We start from the raw sequence: 14822 nt of genomic DNA on the forward strand, positions 1-14822 counted from the left end.
AAGTGGTTAGAGGTGGTTCAAGTCCCCCCTCCCTTGAGGTTTGTACATAGGTTGATTCTTTGTAGGTATGATATGGGGGCGGGCAGCCGAGAAGTCATTCCAAGTTTGTGTTTGTTAATTCGAGGGTAAGTACTTAATGTTTAGCTCCCAGAGCTTCTCAGATAATAAATATTATTATAATTACTGCTGTCAGTGAAATTAAGGAGCCAACTGATGAAGTAATATCACAGAAGGTGTATGCCTCTGGATAGTCGGAGTAACGTTGGGGCATGCCCTCTAATCCGAGGAAATGTTGTGGAAAGAATGTTATGTTGACTTCGGTAAATATTACGCCAAATTGAATTTTTGTTCATGAGGAAGGCAAAGTATAACTTGTAAAGAGCAGAAATGAGTGGACAAATCCACCTATAATTGCAAATGCAGCTCCTATTGATAGGACATAATGGAAATGGGCAACTACATAGTAGGCATCATGAAGAATAACATCTAATGAGGAGTTGGCTAAAATAATACCTGTAAGGCCGCCTACCATAAATAAAAAAAAATGAATGCCAGGGCCCAAAATATAGCAGCATCCCATTTAATTGTTCCGCCATGAAGGGTTACGAGTCAACTAAAAACTTTTACTCCAGTGGGAATGGCAATAATTATTGTGGCTGAGGTAAAATAGGCTCGGGTGTCAATGTCCATACCTACGGTAAATATGTGGTGGGCCCATACAATGAAGCCTAGAAAGCCAATTGATATTGTCAGGGAACTGACATCAGAGCGAGAGGCGGAGGCAGGGCTCCAGAGTGATGCCGGAGAGGGGACCAGCAGGGGGGAAGGAATTCAGCGTAACACCAGTAGAGAAGGTTACAGATAGGTAGCCGTGTTGGTCTGCCATAGTCAAAACAAAACAAATTCCTTCCAGTAGCACCTTAAAGACCAACTAAGTCAGTTCTTGGTATGAGCTTTCGTGTGCATGCACACTTCTTCTCCCGGTAGAGAAGGGAGGGAGATGGAGGATTCGGAGAGAGGTCTCCAAGACCCTTCACCCGAGACTAGTGGGGAGAGCGTGGACACGCCTCTGCCTTCCCCTTACTTGCGCAGACGAGTTCCGCGCAGGGAAAGTAGGAGACTTGGTGTCAAACAGCTCTTATGCTGGAAGAGGTTCAAGAAACGCCCACTGACGGATTCTGCGAGTGACTGACCGGCCACGGAGTGTGAGCTGTCAGCCAAAGCATGGTTGGCCGGGCAATCTAACTAAAACTGAAGGCAACTTATGCACAAGTAACCCCCTTACAACCATTACAGATATTATGGCTCACACTATACCTATGTAGCCGAATGGTTCTTTTTTTCCTGCATAGTAAGTGGCGATATGGGAAATTATCCCAAAGCCAGGGAGAATGAGGATGTATACAAAATGATGGATGACCAAAAAATCAAAATAGGTGTTGGTAGAGAATTGGGTATCCTCCTCCTGCTGGGTCAAAAAATGATGTGTTTAGGTTTCGATCTGTTAGTAGCATTGTAATTCCTGCGGCCAAGATGGGAAGCTTAATATAAGTTAAGCGCATGTAAAATATCAGGCTTAGTAAAGTGGTTAAGGCGAGGGCAGTTGCTAGTGGGATGAGGTGGTTGGTAGTTAATTCTTCAAGAATTAATCATTTAGGTAAGAAGCCAGTTAATGGGGGGAGTCCCCCTAATGCTATAAGGGTAATTATTGTGATGGTGGAGAGTGCTGGAGAGATTACTCATATTGTTCCTAAATCTTTGGCAGTTTTTGCAGTTGAAGTGATGAAAATTAGGAACATGGAGGTAGTTATTAATGGATAAATTATTAAGGTTAGAAGAAGAAGTTTCTGGCAGATAGGGGAAATGGCAGCTATTCATTTTTTTTTTTATAAATATTTATTAAAGTTTTTAGATATAAATGCACAAATAATAAACAATCTTACTTCTATCACAGACATAATTTCATCACTTCTTTGGACTCCCTCGCGTCTCCCGCTCCCATTTACATCGTTAAAAGTTTTTTCAAAACAAATTATCAACTTGTTTACAATCTCATGTCCACTCATTCAAATATAATCTAGCACTTCTTCCAAAAAATTTTATATTTTCTTTAGTCTCACTTATCATCAAATTTAAATCTAATTTAGTGGTGGCCAATTTTTTATAATCTAGCATCCTTCTTAACATTCAACCAAATTACAATGTTTTTGTAGATACATCTTGAATTTCTCCCAGTCTTCCTCCATCTTCTCTTCTCCCAGATCACGGATTCTGCCAGTCATCTCGGCCAGTTGCATATAGTCCATCAGCTGCATCTGCCACTCTTCCAGTGTGGGTAGATCTTGAGTTTTCCAGTTTTTTGCGATGAGTATCCTTGCTGCCGTTGTTGCATACATAAGAAATGGCAGCTATTCAGCCTAGGTGTCCAGTTGACGAAAATGCTATGATTTTTCGTAGTTGGGTTTGATTTAGTGCACATCATCCTCCAGTTAAGGTAGAGAAAATAGCTAGTAGTAATAAAATTGTTGTTGTGAGTTGATTAGAAGTTATATATAGTAGAGATATTGGTGCTAATTTTTGTCATGTTGCAATAATTAGAGCAGTTATTATGCCTTGTATGAGTTCTGGGAGTCAGAAGTGTATGGGAACCAGTCCCAATTTTATGGCTATGGCAATTGTTAGTATACTGGGGGTTGGTTGCATGGTGAGTTGAGTAATGTCTCAAATTCCAGTGTGTTGCATTAAGAATGCTTGAAAATAAAATGATGGATGCGGCCATTGCTTGAATGATAAAATATTTTGTTGCAACTTCAGTGGCTCGTGGATGATGTTGTTTGGCCAGGATTGGGATAATGGCTAGGGTGTTTAATTCTAGTCCAATTCAGGCTAGAAATCAATGGTAGCTCCAAGAGCCAAGCTGGAAATTAAAATGGATAAGATGTAGGGGCTCATTAGTAAAGGAAGGGTTTAACCAACATTTTTGGGGTATGGGCCCAAAAGCTTTATTAGCTGACTTTACTAGAAGGTAGTATAGTGGGAGCAGAGGGTTTTGGAGTCTCAGGTGTGGGTTTGAATCCCATTCTTCTAGACGAGGTGAGGGATTATAAATCCCTGTGATTTACTCTATCAAAGTAATCCTTGATTTCTCAGGCACACATCTTGGTAATAGTTATTAATTTAGTGACGGGAACCCTGATAGTGAGATTGGATGTGAGATATACCACAAGTACAGTGCTAGTGTGGCAGGGAGAAATTGTTTTCATAGGAGGTGTATTAATTGATCATAACGAAATTGTGGGTAAGAGGCTCGAGCCCATAAGAATCCAGTGGTAGTTTTCGCTGTTAGGTTAATTGTAAATAATTCTGTTTGTGTGGTTATGGTAGGGCTAAAGAATAAAATACATGAGAGTGTGTTTATCATCAAAATGTTTATGTATTCGGCTAGGAAGAACAGTGCCAACGGTCCTGCTGCATATTTGACATTAAACTCTGAGACAAGTTCAGATTCCCCCTCAGTTAAATCAAATGGTGCACGATTGGTTTCTGCTAGGGTTGATACGAATCATATTATTGTGAGGGGTCATGTGGGTAGGATTAGTCAAATGTGTTCTTGTGTAATGATAAGGGTGTGTAGTGTGAAGGTGCCAGTCAGTCTAGTAATTGAAAGTGGAATAATGCCCAGGGTAACTTCATATGAGATTGTTTGTGCAATGGCTCGTTGGGCCCCTATTGGGGCGTATTTTGAGTTAGATGCTCATCTGGACCATAAGATTGTGTAGACTATTATGCTTAAGAGGGCAAGAAGAAATAGAAGGCCTAAGTTTATGTCTGCTAGGGGGTGTGGTATTGGTATTGGAGTTCATGTTATGAGGGCTAGTAAAAGGGCTAAAGTTGGTGCCAGGATAAATAATATAGGGGATGTGTATGTTGGGCGAATGGGCTCTTTAATAAATAGTTTTACTCCATCAGCAATTGGTTGTAAAATGCGAAAGGCCTACTATGTTTGGACCTTTTCAGAGTTGTATATAGCCTAAAATTTTGCATTCAAGTAGCATTAGAAATGCTACGGCAATGAGAATGGGAATGATGTATGTAACAGGATTAATAATATAGGATATAAATTTATGCATTATTAAGAAGGGAATTTGCTTCCCTGTAGAAAGATTTTAGGTCTTTTGCATTACTTGACTCTGCCACCTTTGTTGTTGTTTAGTCGTTTAGTCGTGTCCGACTCTTCATGACCCCATGGACCAGAGCACGCCAGGCACTCCTGTCTTCCACTGCCTCCCGCCAGTGGCGTAGCGTGGGGGGTGCCAGGGGTGCCGGCCGCACCGGGCGCAACTTGGGCAGGGGCGCACTCGCACTAGCAGCTCTCTGCCCCTACTAAAATCCACTGGTTAGGGAGCCCGCGCTCGCTCGGCTTGGCGAGGAGGTCGCAGAAGGGGGAGAGCAAAGCCTTCTGCCGCTGGCAAAAAAAGGAGAGGAAGCCGGGCGGGCGGGCGGGCTGGCTGGCTCGCGGGGGTCTGGCTGCGCCTGCTGCTGCCGTTGCCGCTGCTGCCGGGCTTTGACAGCTTGGCGAAGCGGAGGGAGAGGTAATTGCGTCTCTCTTTCCACTGGCCGCCTGGGTAGTGAGCCGAGCGGAGCAGGGAGTCTGGCGAGGGGGCGGGAAGAGACTTTCCCCCCTTTTTCCCACCTCGCCTGGTCAAAAAGGAGAGCGGAGTCTCCTCAGGGTGCCCTCAGGCAGGGCAGGGCAAGGCAAGCAGAGCGAGGAGGAGAGAGAGGGGAAGGGGGGGGAGCAGCCAGGAAACGACGCGGTGTGGAGGGGGAATCAATTAAGGAGAGAAGCCTCGCTGCTGCTGCTGCTTGGGAGAGTAAATTACTGTACTTGCCTTGCCCCAGGTTAGGGGGCGCAAATTATTTGCCTTGCCCCGGGTTGGGGGGCGCAAATTACTTGCCTTGCCCCGGGTGCTGATAACCCACGCTACGCCGCTGCCTCCCGCAGTTTGGTCAAACTCATGCTGGTAGCTTTGACAACACTGTCCAACCATCTCGTCCTCTGTAGTCCCCTTCTCCTTGTGCCCTCCATCTTTCCCAACATCAGGGTCTTTTCTAGGGAGTCTTCTCTTCTCATGAGGTGGCCAAAGTATTTGAGCCTCAGCTTCACGATCTGTCCTTCAGGGCTGATTTCCTTCAGAATGGATACGTTTGATCTTCTTGCAGTCCATGGGACTCTCAAGAGTCTCCTCCAGCATCTGCCACCTTAATAAACCCTAATTATGGGGTGCAGTGGTGGCATGTATATTACTTAAGCGGTGGTCAGTAGTTTTAATTGGGACGTCCTTTTGGTATAGGTCCTACTATCTCGGTCCTTTTGTACTGAGGACAGTGCCGCATAGACAGAAACCGATTTCTCCAGTCTGAACTCAGATCATGTATGACTTTAATCGTTGAACAAACAAACCTTTTATGGCGGCTGCACTATTGGGGTGTCCTGATCCAACATCGAGGTCGTAAACCCCCTTGTCGATATGGACTCTAGAAGGGGATGGCGCTGTTATCCCTGGGGTAACTTGGTTCATTGATCAGACAATAGGCGGGTTATTGCTGGATCTTATGGTTATTTTTGGTGTGTTAATCTTGATGAAATGGGTTTCATATTTTGGAGGTTTTTTAATGCTCCGAAGTCGCTCCAACTAAAAACCTAAGGAAGCATGATTTAATGGTCTTGGTTTTGAAGCTCCACAGGGTCTTCTCCTCTTATGGGTTTATTCCAGCTTTTGTATTGGAGGATCAATTTCTTTGGCTAGCCTGTAAGAGACTGATTAGTCTTCATTTAGCCATTCATTCCAGTCCATTTTAAGGGACAAGTGATTATGCTACCTTTGCATGGTTCGGATACCTTGGCCGTTTAAAGAGTCACTGGGCAGGCAGGACTGGAATGAATGGCCCTATAGGATAATGTATATTTAATTTTTCATGGGGTAAATCAGTTAATGCACTATATACATAATAGTAAATAGATAATCACATGTAGTAAGTACAAGTAAAGCGGCAGGTGTAGAAGGAGGCAAAAAGGCTGCATAAAGCAGCATGATGGCGGATAATTTTATAGAGGTTAGCATAGTAGTTGGAGTTGGTTTTGTTGGTAAAATAGTGGCTATGAGGATTAGGCCTGTTAGAAGGCTTCCAATGGCAAGACGAATAAGGGGGTTAGTAAGGGTCGGGGGTATTTCATTTATAATGGATGTTGTTGTTCGTGGTGTATTTAATTGGATGTAAAAAGTTATTCGTAAGGTGTAGGTTGTGGTTAGTATTGTTGCAAAAAGTGAAAGTATAAGGGCTCAGGCGTTTAGGTGGGAGTTATTTATGGTTTCAATAATCGTATCTTTTGAATAGAAGCCCAAGAAAAAGGGAGTTCCTGTAAGGGCAAGATTTCCGATGGTTAAACAGGTAGCTGTCATTGGTAATATTTTTTGTACGCCCCCCTATTTTTCAGATGTCTTTAAGTTGTGAATAATTGTGCTGGAGCATAAGAATAGTACAGCCTTGAAGAAGGCATGGGTTGAGATGTGAAGGAAGGTGCGTTGAGGTTGGTTTAGGCCAATAGTTACCATTATCAGGCCTAGTTGGCTAGAGGTTGAAAAAGCAATAATTTTTTGTTGTTGTTTTGTGTTAGGGCACATAGGGCTGTGAATAGTATGGTGAGTGCTCCTAGGCAGAGGCAAATAGTTAAGGCTGTCTTGTTGTTTTGTAAGATTGGGTGAAGTCGGATTAAAAGGAACACGGCAGCTACAACCATAGTAAAGGTAAAGGGACCCCTGATCATTAGGTCCAGTCGTGACCGACTCTGGAGTTGCAGGGCTCATCTCGCTTTATTGGCCGAGGGCGCCAGAGTACAGCTTCCGGGTCATGTGGCCAGCATGACTAAGCCGCTTCTGGCGAACCAGAGCAGCGCACGGAAACACCGTTTACCTCCCCACCGGAGCGGTACCTACTTATCTGCTTGCACTTTGATGTGCTTTCAACCTGCTAGGTTGGCGGGAACAACCATAGTGCTGGAGTGCAATAGAGCTGAAATGGGTGTTGGGCCTTCCATTGCTGCTGGGAGTCATGGGTGTAGTCCGAATTGGGCAGATTTGCCAGCGGAGGCGAGAATTAGGCCAAAGAGGGGTAGGAGAGGCGGGTTTTTTGTTTGAATGGTTATTTCTTGCATATTTCAAGTTGCTAGGTGTGTTGCAAGTCAGGCAAGGGCTAATATAAGTCCAATATCTCCTACGTGGTTGAAGATAATAGCCTAAAGAGCTGCTGTATTAGCATCAGGGCGGGCAAATCATAATTCCCACACTTTCTCAACCAACAAATAGTTGAAATATATTATTGGCTGTGACAAGCGTTGATATGGCTAGTAAAAATACTAAGAGGTATTTGAAGAATCGGGATATGTGGGGGTCTGGTGATATATATCAGCGAATTCAAGGATAGATCATGTAACAAATAAACTAATTGGGATAAATGTGAGGGAGTACATGTCTAAGACAAGGTTAATATTAATATCTCTATCGGCAATGTTAGTTCATGTAAAATTGGTCGTTGAGGCTTCTGTGCCATAGTTTATGAAAATAGCTAGGAGGATTAGGCTGACTTTGAATGCCAATTGCGTAAAGCATGCCTCATCCTATTATGAAAGGAACTGGGTTTATAGTTGTGAGAACAAAGTGTGTTAGTATGAATAGAACTGTTAGCATGGTTGAGTGTAGAAGGAGGTCGTGCATTTTTACTTGGAGTTGCACCAAGATTTTTGGTACCTAAAACCAATGGATTACTACTTTCCTATAGAAGTAAGAGGTCTAAGGATTTCATCCTTAGTTATATGAGTTAGCAGTTCTAATTGTTTATACAGCTCTTGGTAAACAAGAAGGTAGAACCTTCTATCTCAGTCACAGTCTAGTGTTTTTGGTAAGCTATATTTACAAGTGAATAATCCTGAAATTAGGGTGGGTTTTAGAATTAGAATTCCCAGGGGTAGCAAATGTAGGATAAGGATAAGATGTTCTTGAGCATGGGTGGGAGGGAGAAGGTGAAATTGATTTGAAATGGCTCCTCGTTGGGTTATTAAGAATATGTATCGGGAATAAGTGGCAGTAATGAGGGTTTCAACCCCGGTGATGATGATGGTGGGGGGTGATCAGTTAAATAGGGCAGTAATAATTCATAACTCACCAAGTAGGTTGATTGAGGGGGGCATGGCTGTATTGGTTAAGCTAATGAATAATCATCAAGTTGATATTAATGGGAAGGCAAGTTGTAGACCTCGTACAAGAAGTAAAGTTTGGGTGTGCGCACGCTCATAATTAGTGTTTGCTAGAGCAAAGAGGGCTGAGGAAGTTAGGCCATGTGCAAATATTAGGGTTATGGCTCCGGTCCAGCCTCCTGGTGTTTGTATAATAATAGCAGAGGTTACTAGGCCCATATGACTTAGGGATGAGTAGGCGATGAGAGCCTTCAGGTCTGCTTGTCGTAGGCAAATTGAGCTAGTTATTACAACACCTCATAGGGCTAAAATTATGATCGGGAATATGAGGGTAGGTGGGTACGGGTTTAATATGGATGAAATACGAATCAGGCCATATCCTCCTAATTTTAATAAAATTGCGGCTAATACTATTGAACCAGCGATTGGGGCTTTTGGAAGTCAAAGATGTAAGCCATACACAGGTAATTTGACTAAAAGGCAGAGCGATCCCGATGGGGTGCCATCGCAGCTGCGCCCCCACAAACGGTGTGCCATGCCCCCAGGAAATGCACCACGCCCCTGCGGGCAGCGCATCACACCCCTGGGATGCGTGACACGCCAGCTACGCCCCCACCTGCTCTCCACCCCACCCCCCCTGGTGCTGGAGCATGAAGCTCCGCCACTGCCTGCTGGTTGGAAACAGTTCAGGAATCTCTTTCTCTTGTAGAGCGGCACTTCTTTCCATACTAACCCCTCTAAAAAGTGGTGAAGGTCTTATATTTGTTGACAGATGAATTTTGCAGAACATATGCAGAGAAATTGCACTGAAAAAGAGTGATCGCATGTTACATTTGAAGGGGGAAAAGCAAATGGCCCAGGGAAGCCATGGCCATATCCTCCGAATCTTCTGACCATATTCCTGTTGCTTTCAGCTCTTAAGTTTAATCACTGGAAGTCCTGGAGTTTGTCCCCACCCCCCGAAATGTTCTAATGTACTTCTTATAATTATTTTCCTCAGTGAGTTATTTGAAGTGAAAGACATCCGGACCATACATCATGTGTTCATTGCTTTCTTCATCATGATCATTCTCAGCACCCTCATAGTAGACTCCATTGATGAAGGAAGGTAGGAAAATATTGAAGGGATCAGCTGGAGGTTTGTTTCTTTTTGTTTTGTTTTAGTGTTGGACTTGAGGCATTTCATACCTGAACCAATGAAAATGTATCTGCATGCAAAGTCTTGGAAGATGTGGAGCCCTCCCAGTACTAACTTGAAGGGCTGCTGGCTATGCCACAATAACTACAAGTGTTCCCACATGCGTGTGCTTATCCAAGGGGCCCTGGATCTCTGTAGGGGTTGTATCTGTCTGTATCTCTGTGTTTGCTTTCTTGCTTTAGAGTGTTCTGTGCAGTATAAAACCTTAGGGTGTATACATAAGTTCAGTATTTGTTTCATAAGATTTATACACTGCCTGATTCTAGAAGGAACCTCTAAGCAGTTTACAAAAGATAAAACAAGAAAATCATGAATAAAATCACAACCATACTCTAAAACATACAAAACTTAGAATACTAAAAAAGATTAAAAGTACCTCAACTTTCATTATAGAATTCCTTAGCTGTTACTGATTTAATCTGATGGAATATATATTTTAACCCAGGTATATGATTTTAACTTGCTGTGTTGTTTGAATCTCTTTTGAAGGTTGGTGCTGAAGTTTGATCTCCTGGTCTTCGTTTTTGGCAAATCTTCTGTCGTTTTTTCCACTTGGCTTTACATGTTCCTGTCCACCCTGACTGTGCCCTATGGGCTCTTCCTGCTGTGGGCCCAGGGCTACCATGGTTCCTCCCACAAGACAATCCGCTCCGCTTTCTTTGGGGGTCTCCTCATGATCTTCCAAATATTTGCGCTTGGAGTGGTTCCAACTTACATTGTCATTGCCTACCGTTTACCGCCAGTTTCTGCTGCCATAGTGATCTTTGAGCAGGTGAGTTTCATGTGGAGAGCTAGTTTCTTCTGGATGTAGCTAAAGGTCATTTCACACAGCTTGAATTAGCAAAATGCTGCTTTATGCCAGGATAGGAGTCCTTAGCTAACCTGTAATTTTGTGTACACATTCTACTTTTGCTTCTGCCTGACTTGGGGAAATATTAATGGTGACAAGTTTTCATTTTTTCCAAGAGATTGAGCCTGAGGGTGTTAGAAATGGTCAGATGCAAAAAGAAACTCACCGTAATTCTTAAGGTCTAGTAGGTACTTCTGTTTTCGGATACGCTGATGGTTTAAACCACTAATACCTTGCTGCAAACACCCTCTTTTTGAGCACGATGAAGGAGAGAGAATGGAAGCCTTCTTGGAGGATACTGATTCTCTCGACCTCTTGCATTCTGGGTGCAGACCTGGCTTGAGACTGAATCTGCTTTGCTCTCACCTTCATCAAAAGAGGGGCAGAGGAGCTTTTGATGCTATTGACCATGGTATCCTTCTGGACCATCTCTCGCTTAATTGCAAGATGTCAAATACATTTTATCTGTTATTCCATTCCTTTAGGTGCGCCTGCTGATGAAAGGCTACTCTTTCATTAGGGAGAATACTTCTCAAATACTTTCCTTTACGCCACAGAAGACAAGTGAGTGACTGTTTCCTACAATAATTGTACAGCTGTGGTGATGAAGGCACCCTCCCTTCTTCCTGTTCTGAGAGTTGGGTTCTGTGACATGGAGACAATTCAAAGACCTGTTCTAGTTCAGAAGAATGTGTGTATGGGCCTCCCCATGTTTTGCAAGATTACCAATACCATGCAGCTTGTCAGTCTTCTAATGCTTATTGGAATAGGAGTACACATCTTGCAAAGGAAATAAGAGAATCCTGGGTTTAGTGGAACAGGGGAAAGTGCTCTGACAATGGGGGGCTTATTTGGAGTGGTAGGGCATTAAACCTGGGGTGGACTAGAGATGAGGGGCTTGTCACAGACTTGCCTTACTCATTGTAAAAAAAAAAAAAGAATAATAATGGCATACAAACCATCTCCTTGGACTGAGAAATTGTATAAATTTATTACTGCTAAACTCAAGCATTAATGAACAGTTTGAGACCCATAGAAAATAGGATGGAACCCTGTGGGTTTATTTTTTACTGTGTGGCATTATCTGGTACTAAACGACACTCTCCATTCTGCTTTTTCAGACACCGTCCAAGTTCCTAAAGTTTCCCAGTACCTGTATTTCCTCTTTGCTCCCACCCTTATTTACAGAGATGCCTATCTCCGGTAATGTCTATGTAGTTGCTCCATTGTGACTTGGCAATTCTTATAGCAATTGTGATTGCGAGGTTGGACTGGATGCATGCTTCATAACTGAGGGCATAACATACGGGTTGGGGACCTCAGGCCCAGGGGGCAGGGGCAGTCCTCTGCAGTGGCCTAGCATGGTGGGGTCACAGGCACAGTTGCCCTGGGCGCAAAATTGTTATGGATGCAAAAGTTTAACACTTGGGGCAGCCTCAATATAACTGCACATTCTGTCGCTGGGATCCATTGAAAACAGCTTCTCCATGCGAACCAGGAGAGACCTCTCCAGACCATAGAACGACTCTTCTTATGTCTCCTGGGCGATGCAGATAGTATTAGGCAGTTGAATGTGTTTCCCTCCCTCCCACCCAACCCCTCCTCATGGCCCCAGGCAACCCACGCTACACCACTGGCCTCTGAGCCTCTCTATCTATTGCACTATCCACTTTTGCCTCTGACCCTACCCACTGCTGGGTCTCTAACTTAACTCATGGTCCTGAATTTCAGTGGGTCTTCTCTAAGTAAAGGTTAGTTGAAGACAATCATTTGTTTCTCTGAATTTTCCCAGAGCAGGCCTAGTAGGATCCAAAATGCATTGGTTCAATGCATATCTCTTTTGAGCACACCAGAGCTTTTTGCTTCTGGTTCCAATAACAGGTGCTGAGTCTGACCATTTTGGCTTTAAGACATTCTACACGTCATGGGTTTTGATGGGTTTTTTATATATAAGGTTCTAGAGTTCCTTTGTAGAAGTTGCTGTATTATACAGGGTTGTCTTTCTCTTTTCCATGGTATTCCACATTCTTCAATCTGTATATCCTACTGCCCTCAACTACTCCTTTCCTTCTTTATGCAAAATAACGAACTGATTTAAAAAATAGTAGTGCAGCTGCACATTTAGTAAAACATGCCATTTGAGCAAAATCATAACTAGCAAACAGACTTTCTTACATTAAATATTTGCTGTTCTGGAATAGAAATTGGATTGTGTTTACTGCAGACTACATCAGCTCTGCACTTATTAGTTGCTTTTATCATGGAAAGTAATTCAAAGTAATTCAAAATTCTCGCAAATTGGGTTTCAGTTGATGCCAAGCAAGTTCTTATCTTGATTTAGGTGTAATGACTGTGATTTCCTTTTCTTTTCAGAAATCCTACAATAAGATGGAGCTATGTAGCTACCATGTTTGCAGAGGTTAGATATTTCTGTTCCTTTGGGGATTTCTGTGTTTCTGCAGATAATTATACAGCCTTGAAAGCTGATAAGAGTTACTGGTTCATAAAAATATGTACAAGCCTACCGGAGTGCACAAGCCTGTATTACTTATTTTTATTTTGGCATTTAAAAAATAGACACAATGCTTTCTGAAGCTTCCATGCCTGTTCACCTGGAATTGCATCCTATTCCCTTAGATTTGGATCACTGAATGAATAATTACCCCTAAACTAATGACAAACACACCTTCCCATTGTAAGATAAATTAAACAGTTTCACTTCTCTGAAGACAGGATAAAATAGTACTATATGACAAGCCTTCCTAAACCGACTTTTCACCGATGCCTGTGTGCTAGTCCTCTTATCATCTGTAAACATTTTCCACAGTTTAGGAAATTATGAACAGTGCAGCAATCTGTATAGTGTATTTTTATTTTGCGGAGTGGAGCAGATCAGCTAATTTCAAGCACGGTCGTATTTCTCAAATGGAGACGTAGTCCTTCCCTGGGCTGGGCTAGCTGTGCAGTGTCACAGATTCTAAAAGTTCAAAGGACAGTCTTGGATAAAAATATAGTCTGTTAATCAGTCTCTGCTCGTGGGACCTGCTCCTTGCAGGACAATGAAACCGCTCCCACGGCAGCTGCTGTCGGTAAAGCAGGTGTTCCACCTGGGCCCCTCCACATATACACATGCCAGCAGCGCACCTACCCAGGCCTCCCAACTGCTGGCATAGTAACTCTGCACATGGTGGAGCCCACGTGGAATGCCATTTATCTGAAAGAAGCACGGACTATCGTAGTGGCACTGAAACCTTTGGTCAGCTGTTGCCTACGGCTGCATACACACCGGACATTCAAAGCACCTGGCTCCTCCCACAAAGAATCTTGGGAACTGCAGTTTATTAAGGGTGCTGGGAATTAGAGCTCGGGGGTGCATGTTAAAGTGCATGTTTAAGGATTCTTTGGGGAATGTCATGTGCGTTAAATGTATGATCTTTACTCAGCTTAGATCTGTGCATATTGGTAACTGGGATCAGCTTTCTCTCTTACAGATTCCTCCTGTGCTACTTTTATAATCAGGGGCTTTTGTTTTTACTCCTGTCTAGGTCCTTGCGTCACTCTTCTATTTGCACTATATAAGTGAACTATACATCCTTCCTGCATTTCGGAAATATGGCCGAGAGCCCTTTACTGTACGAGGGCTGGCCCTTTGCATCTTGCACACCATGCTTCCAAGTGAGTGCTTTTGGGTATCACCCTGGCCCCTTTTAATTCTGGAATTTCCTAAGCAACAAATAAATAACCAGATACAGTGGTGATATTGGCAACAACTGGCAGTGTATGGCCTGTTGGACATATGATCTTAGCTTTGTGGTTCCCTGACTTGTAGGGTTCCTGAAAACCTGTTACTAGGGCAACAGCTGAAGCTGAGCGTCAATCTCACTGTTCTGAGAGAGAACATGGGAAGTTGCCTTACACCGATCAGACCACTGGCCCATCTAGCTCAGGGTCGTCCACACTGACCAGGAGTGGATCTCCAGGGTTTCCAGACAGGGAACTTTTCCTGGCTCTACCTGGAGAGGCTGCAGATTGACCTTTTCAATACGCTCACTACCACTGAGCTACTGCTCTTCTCTCTGAACAGCTTTTGCAGTATGTTCCTTAGTAACATCAGTCCTGGTAGACTGGAGAAGGTGCGATCCTGCTTCATCCAACTCTGCTTTTTAGTCTTGTGCTGGGGATGCAAGCAGTTGATAGTTTCTGGACTCAGTTCAAAGTGCTGGTTTTGACCTATAAATCCTCATGCGGCTCAGGACCCCAACACCAGAAGGGCTTCCTCTCTGCTGCTGAACCAGCCTGGTCACTGCATAAATATCTTAGGGATAGGTGGCTCCCTGCTTGTAGAATGCGGTCCCCAGGGAAGAGTGCCTGGCTCCATCATTGTCTGTTTTAGATGCCAGTCAAAAACAGACAATGGTTCCTAATGGGAGGGTAATCAGTAATTTACATGGTCATTGTCAAGGGAGGGGCCAAAATCACTCCCCAGCTTCGTCCCAGGTAGGGCATTCAATAAGAAATTCAAC

At 43.5% G+C, this 14822-nt stretch overlaps 1 protein-coding gene across 3 annotated transcripts in view; it reads left to right on the forward strand.

The window, feature by feature from the left end:
• Positions 1 to 14822, forward strand: part of LOC309343526 (sterol O-acyltransferase 1-like) — a 47681-nt gene that overhangs the window by 18462 nt on the left and 14397 nt on the right. For all 3 annotated transcript variants that reach the window (XR_014157322.1, XM_081865162.1, XM_081865163.1), the window contains exons 6-11: positions 9252 to 9359; positions 9939 to 10221; positions 10785 to 10863; positions 11421 to 11502; positions 12673 to 12718; positions 13845 to 13974. Coding sequence is in view for 2 of the 3 variants with exons in the window: in XM_081865162.1 (XP_081721288.1) it covers positions 9252 to 9359; positions 9939 to 10221; positions 10785 to 10863; positions 11421 to 11502; positions 12673 to 12718; positions 13845 to 13974 (728 nt within the window). In the remaining variant the exon portion in view is untranslated. The remainder of the gene's footprint in view (positions 1 to 9251; positions 9360 to 9938; positions 10222 to 10784; positions 10864 to 11420; positions 11503 to 12672; positions 12719 to 13844; positions 13975 to 14822) is intronic.

Source organism: Podarcis erhardii (assembly GCF_964252035.2).
Source record: "Podarcis erhardii genome assembly, chromosome: 6".
Taxonomy (NCBI): Eukaryota; Metazoa; Chordata; class Lepidosauria; order Squamata; family Lacertidae; genus Podarcis; species Podarcis erhardii.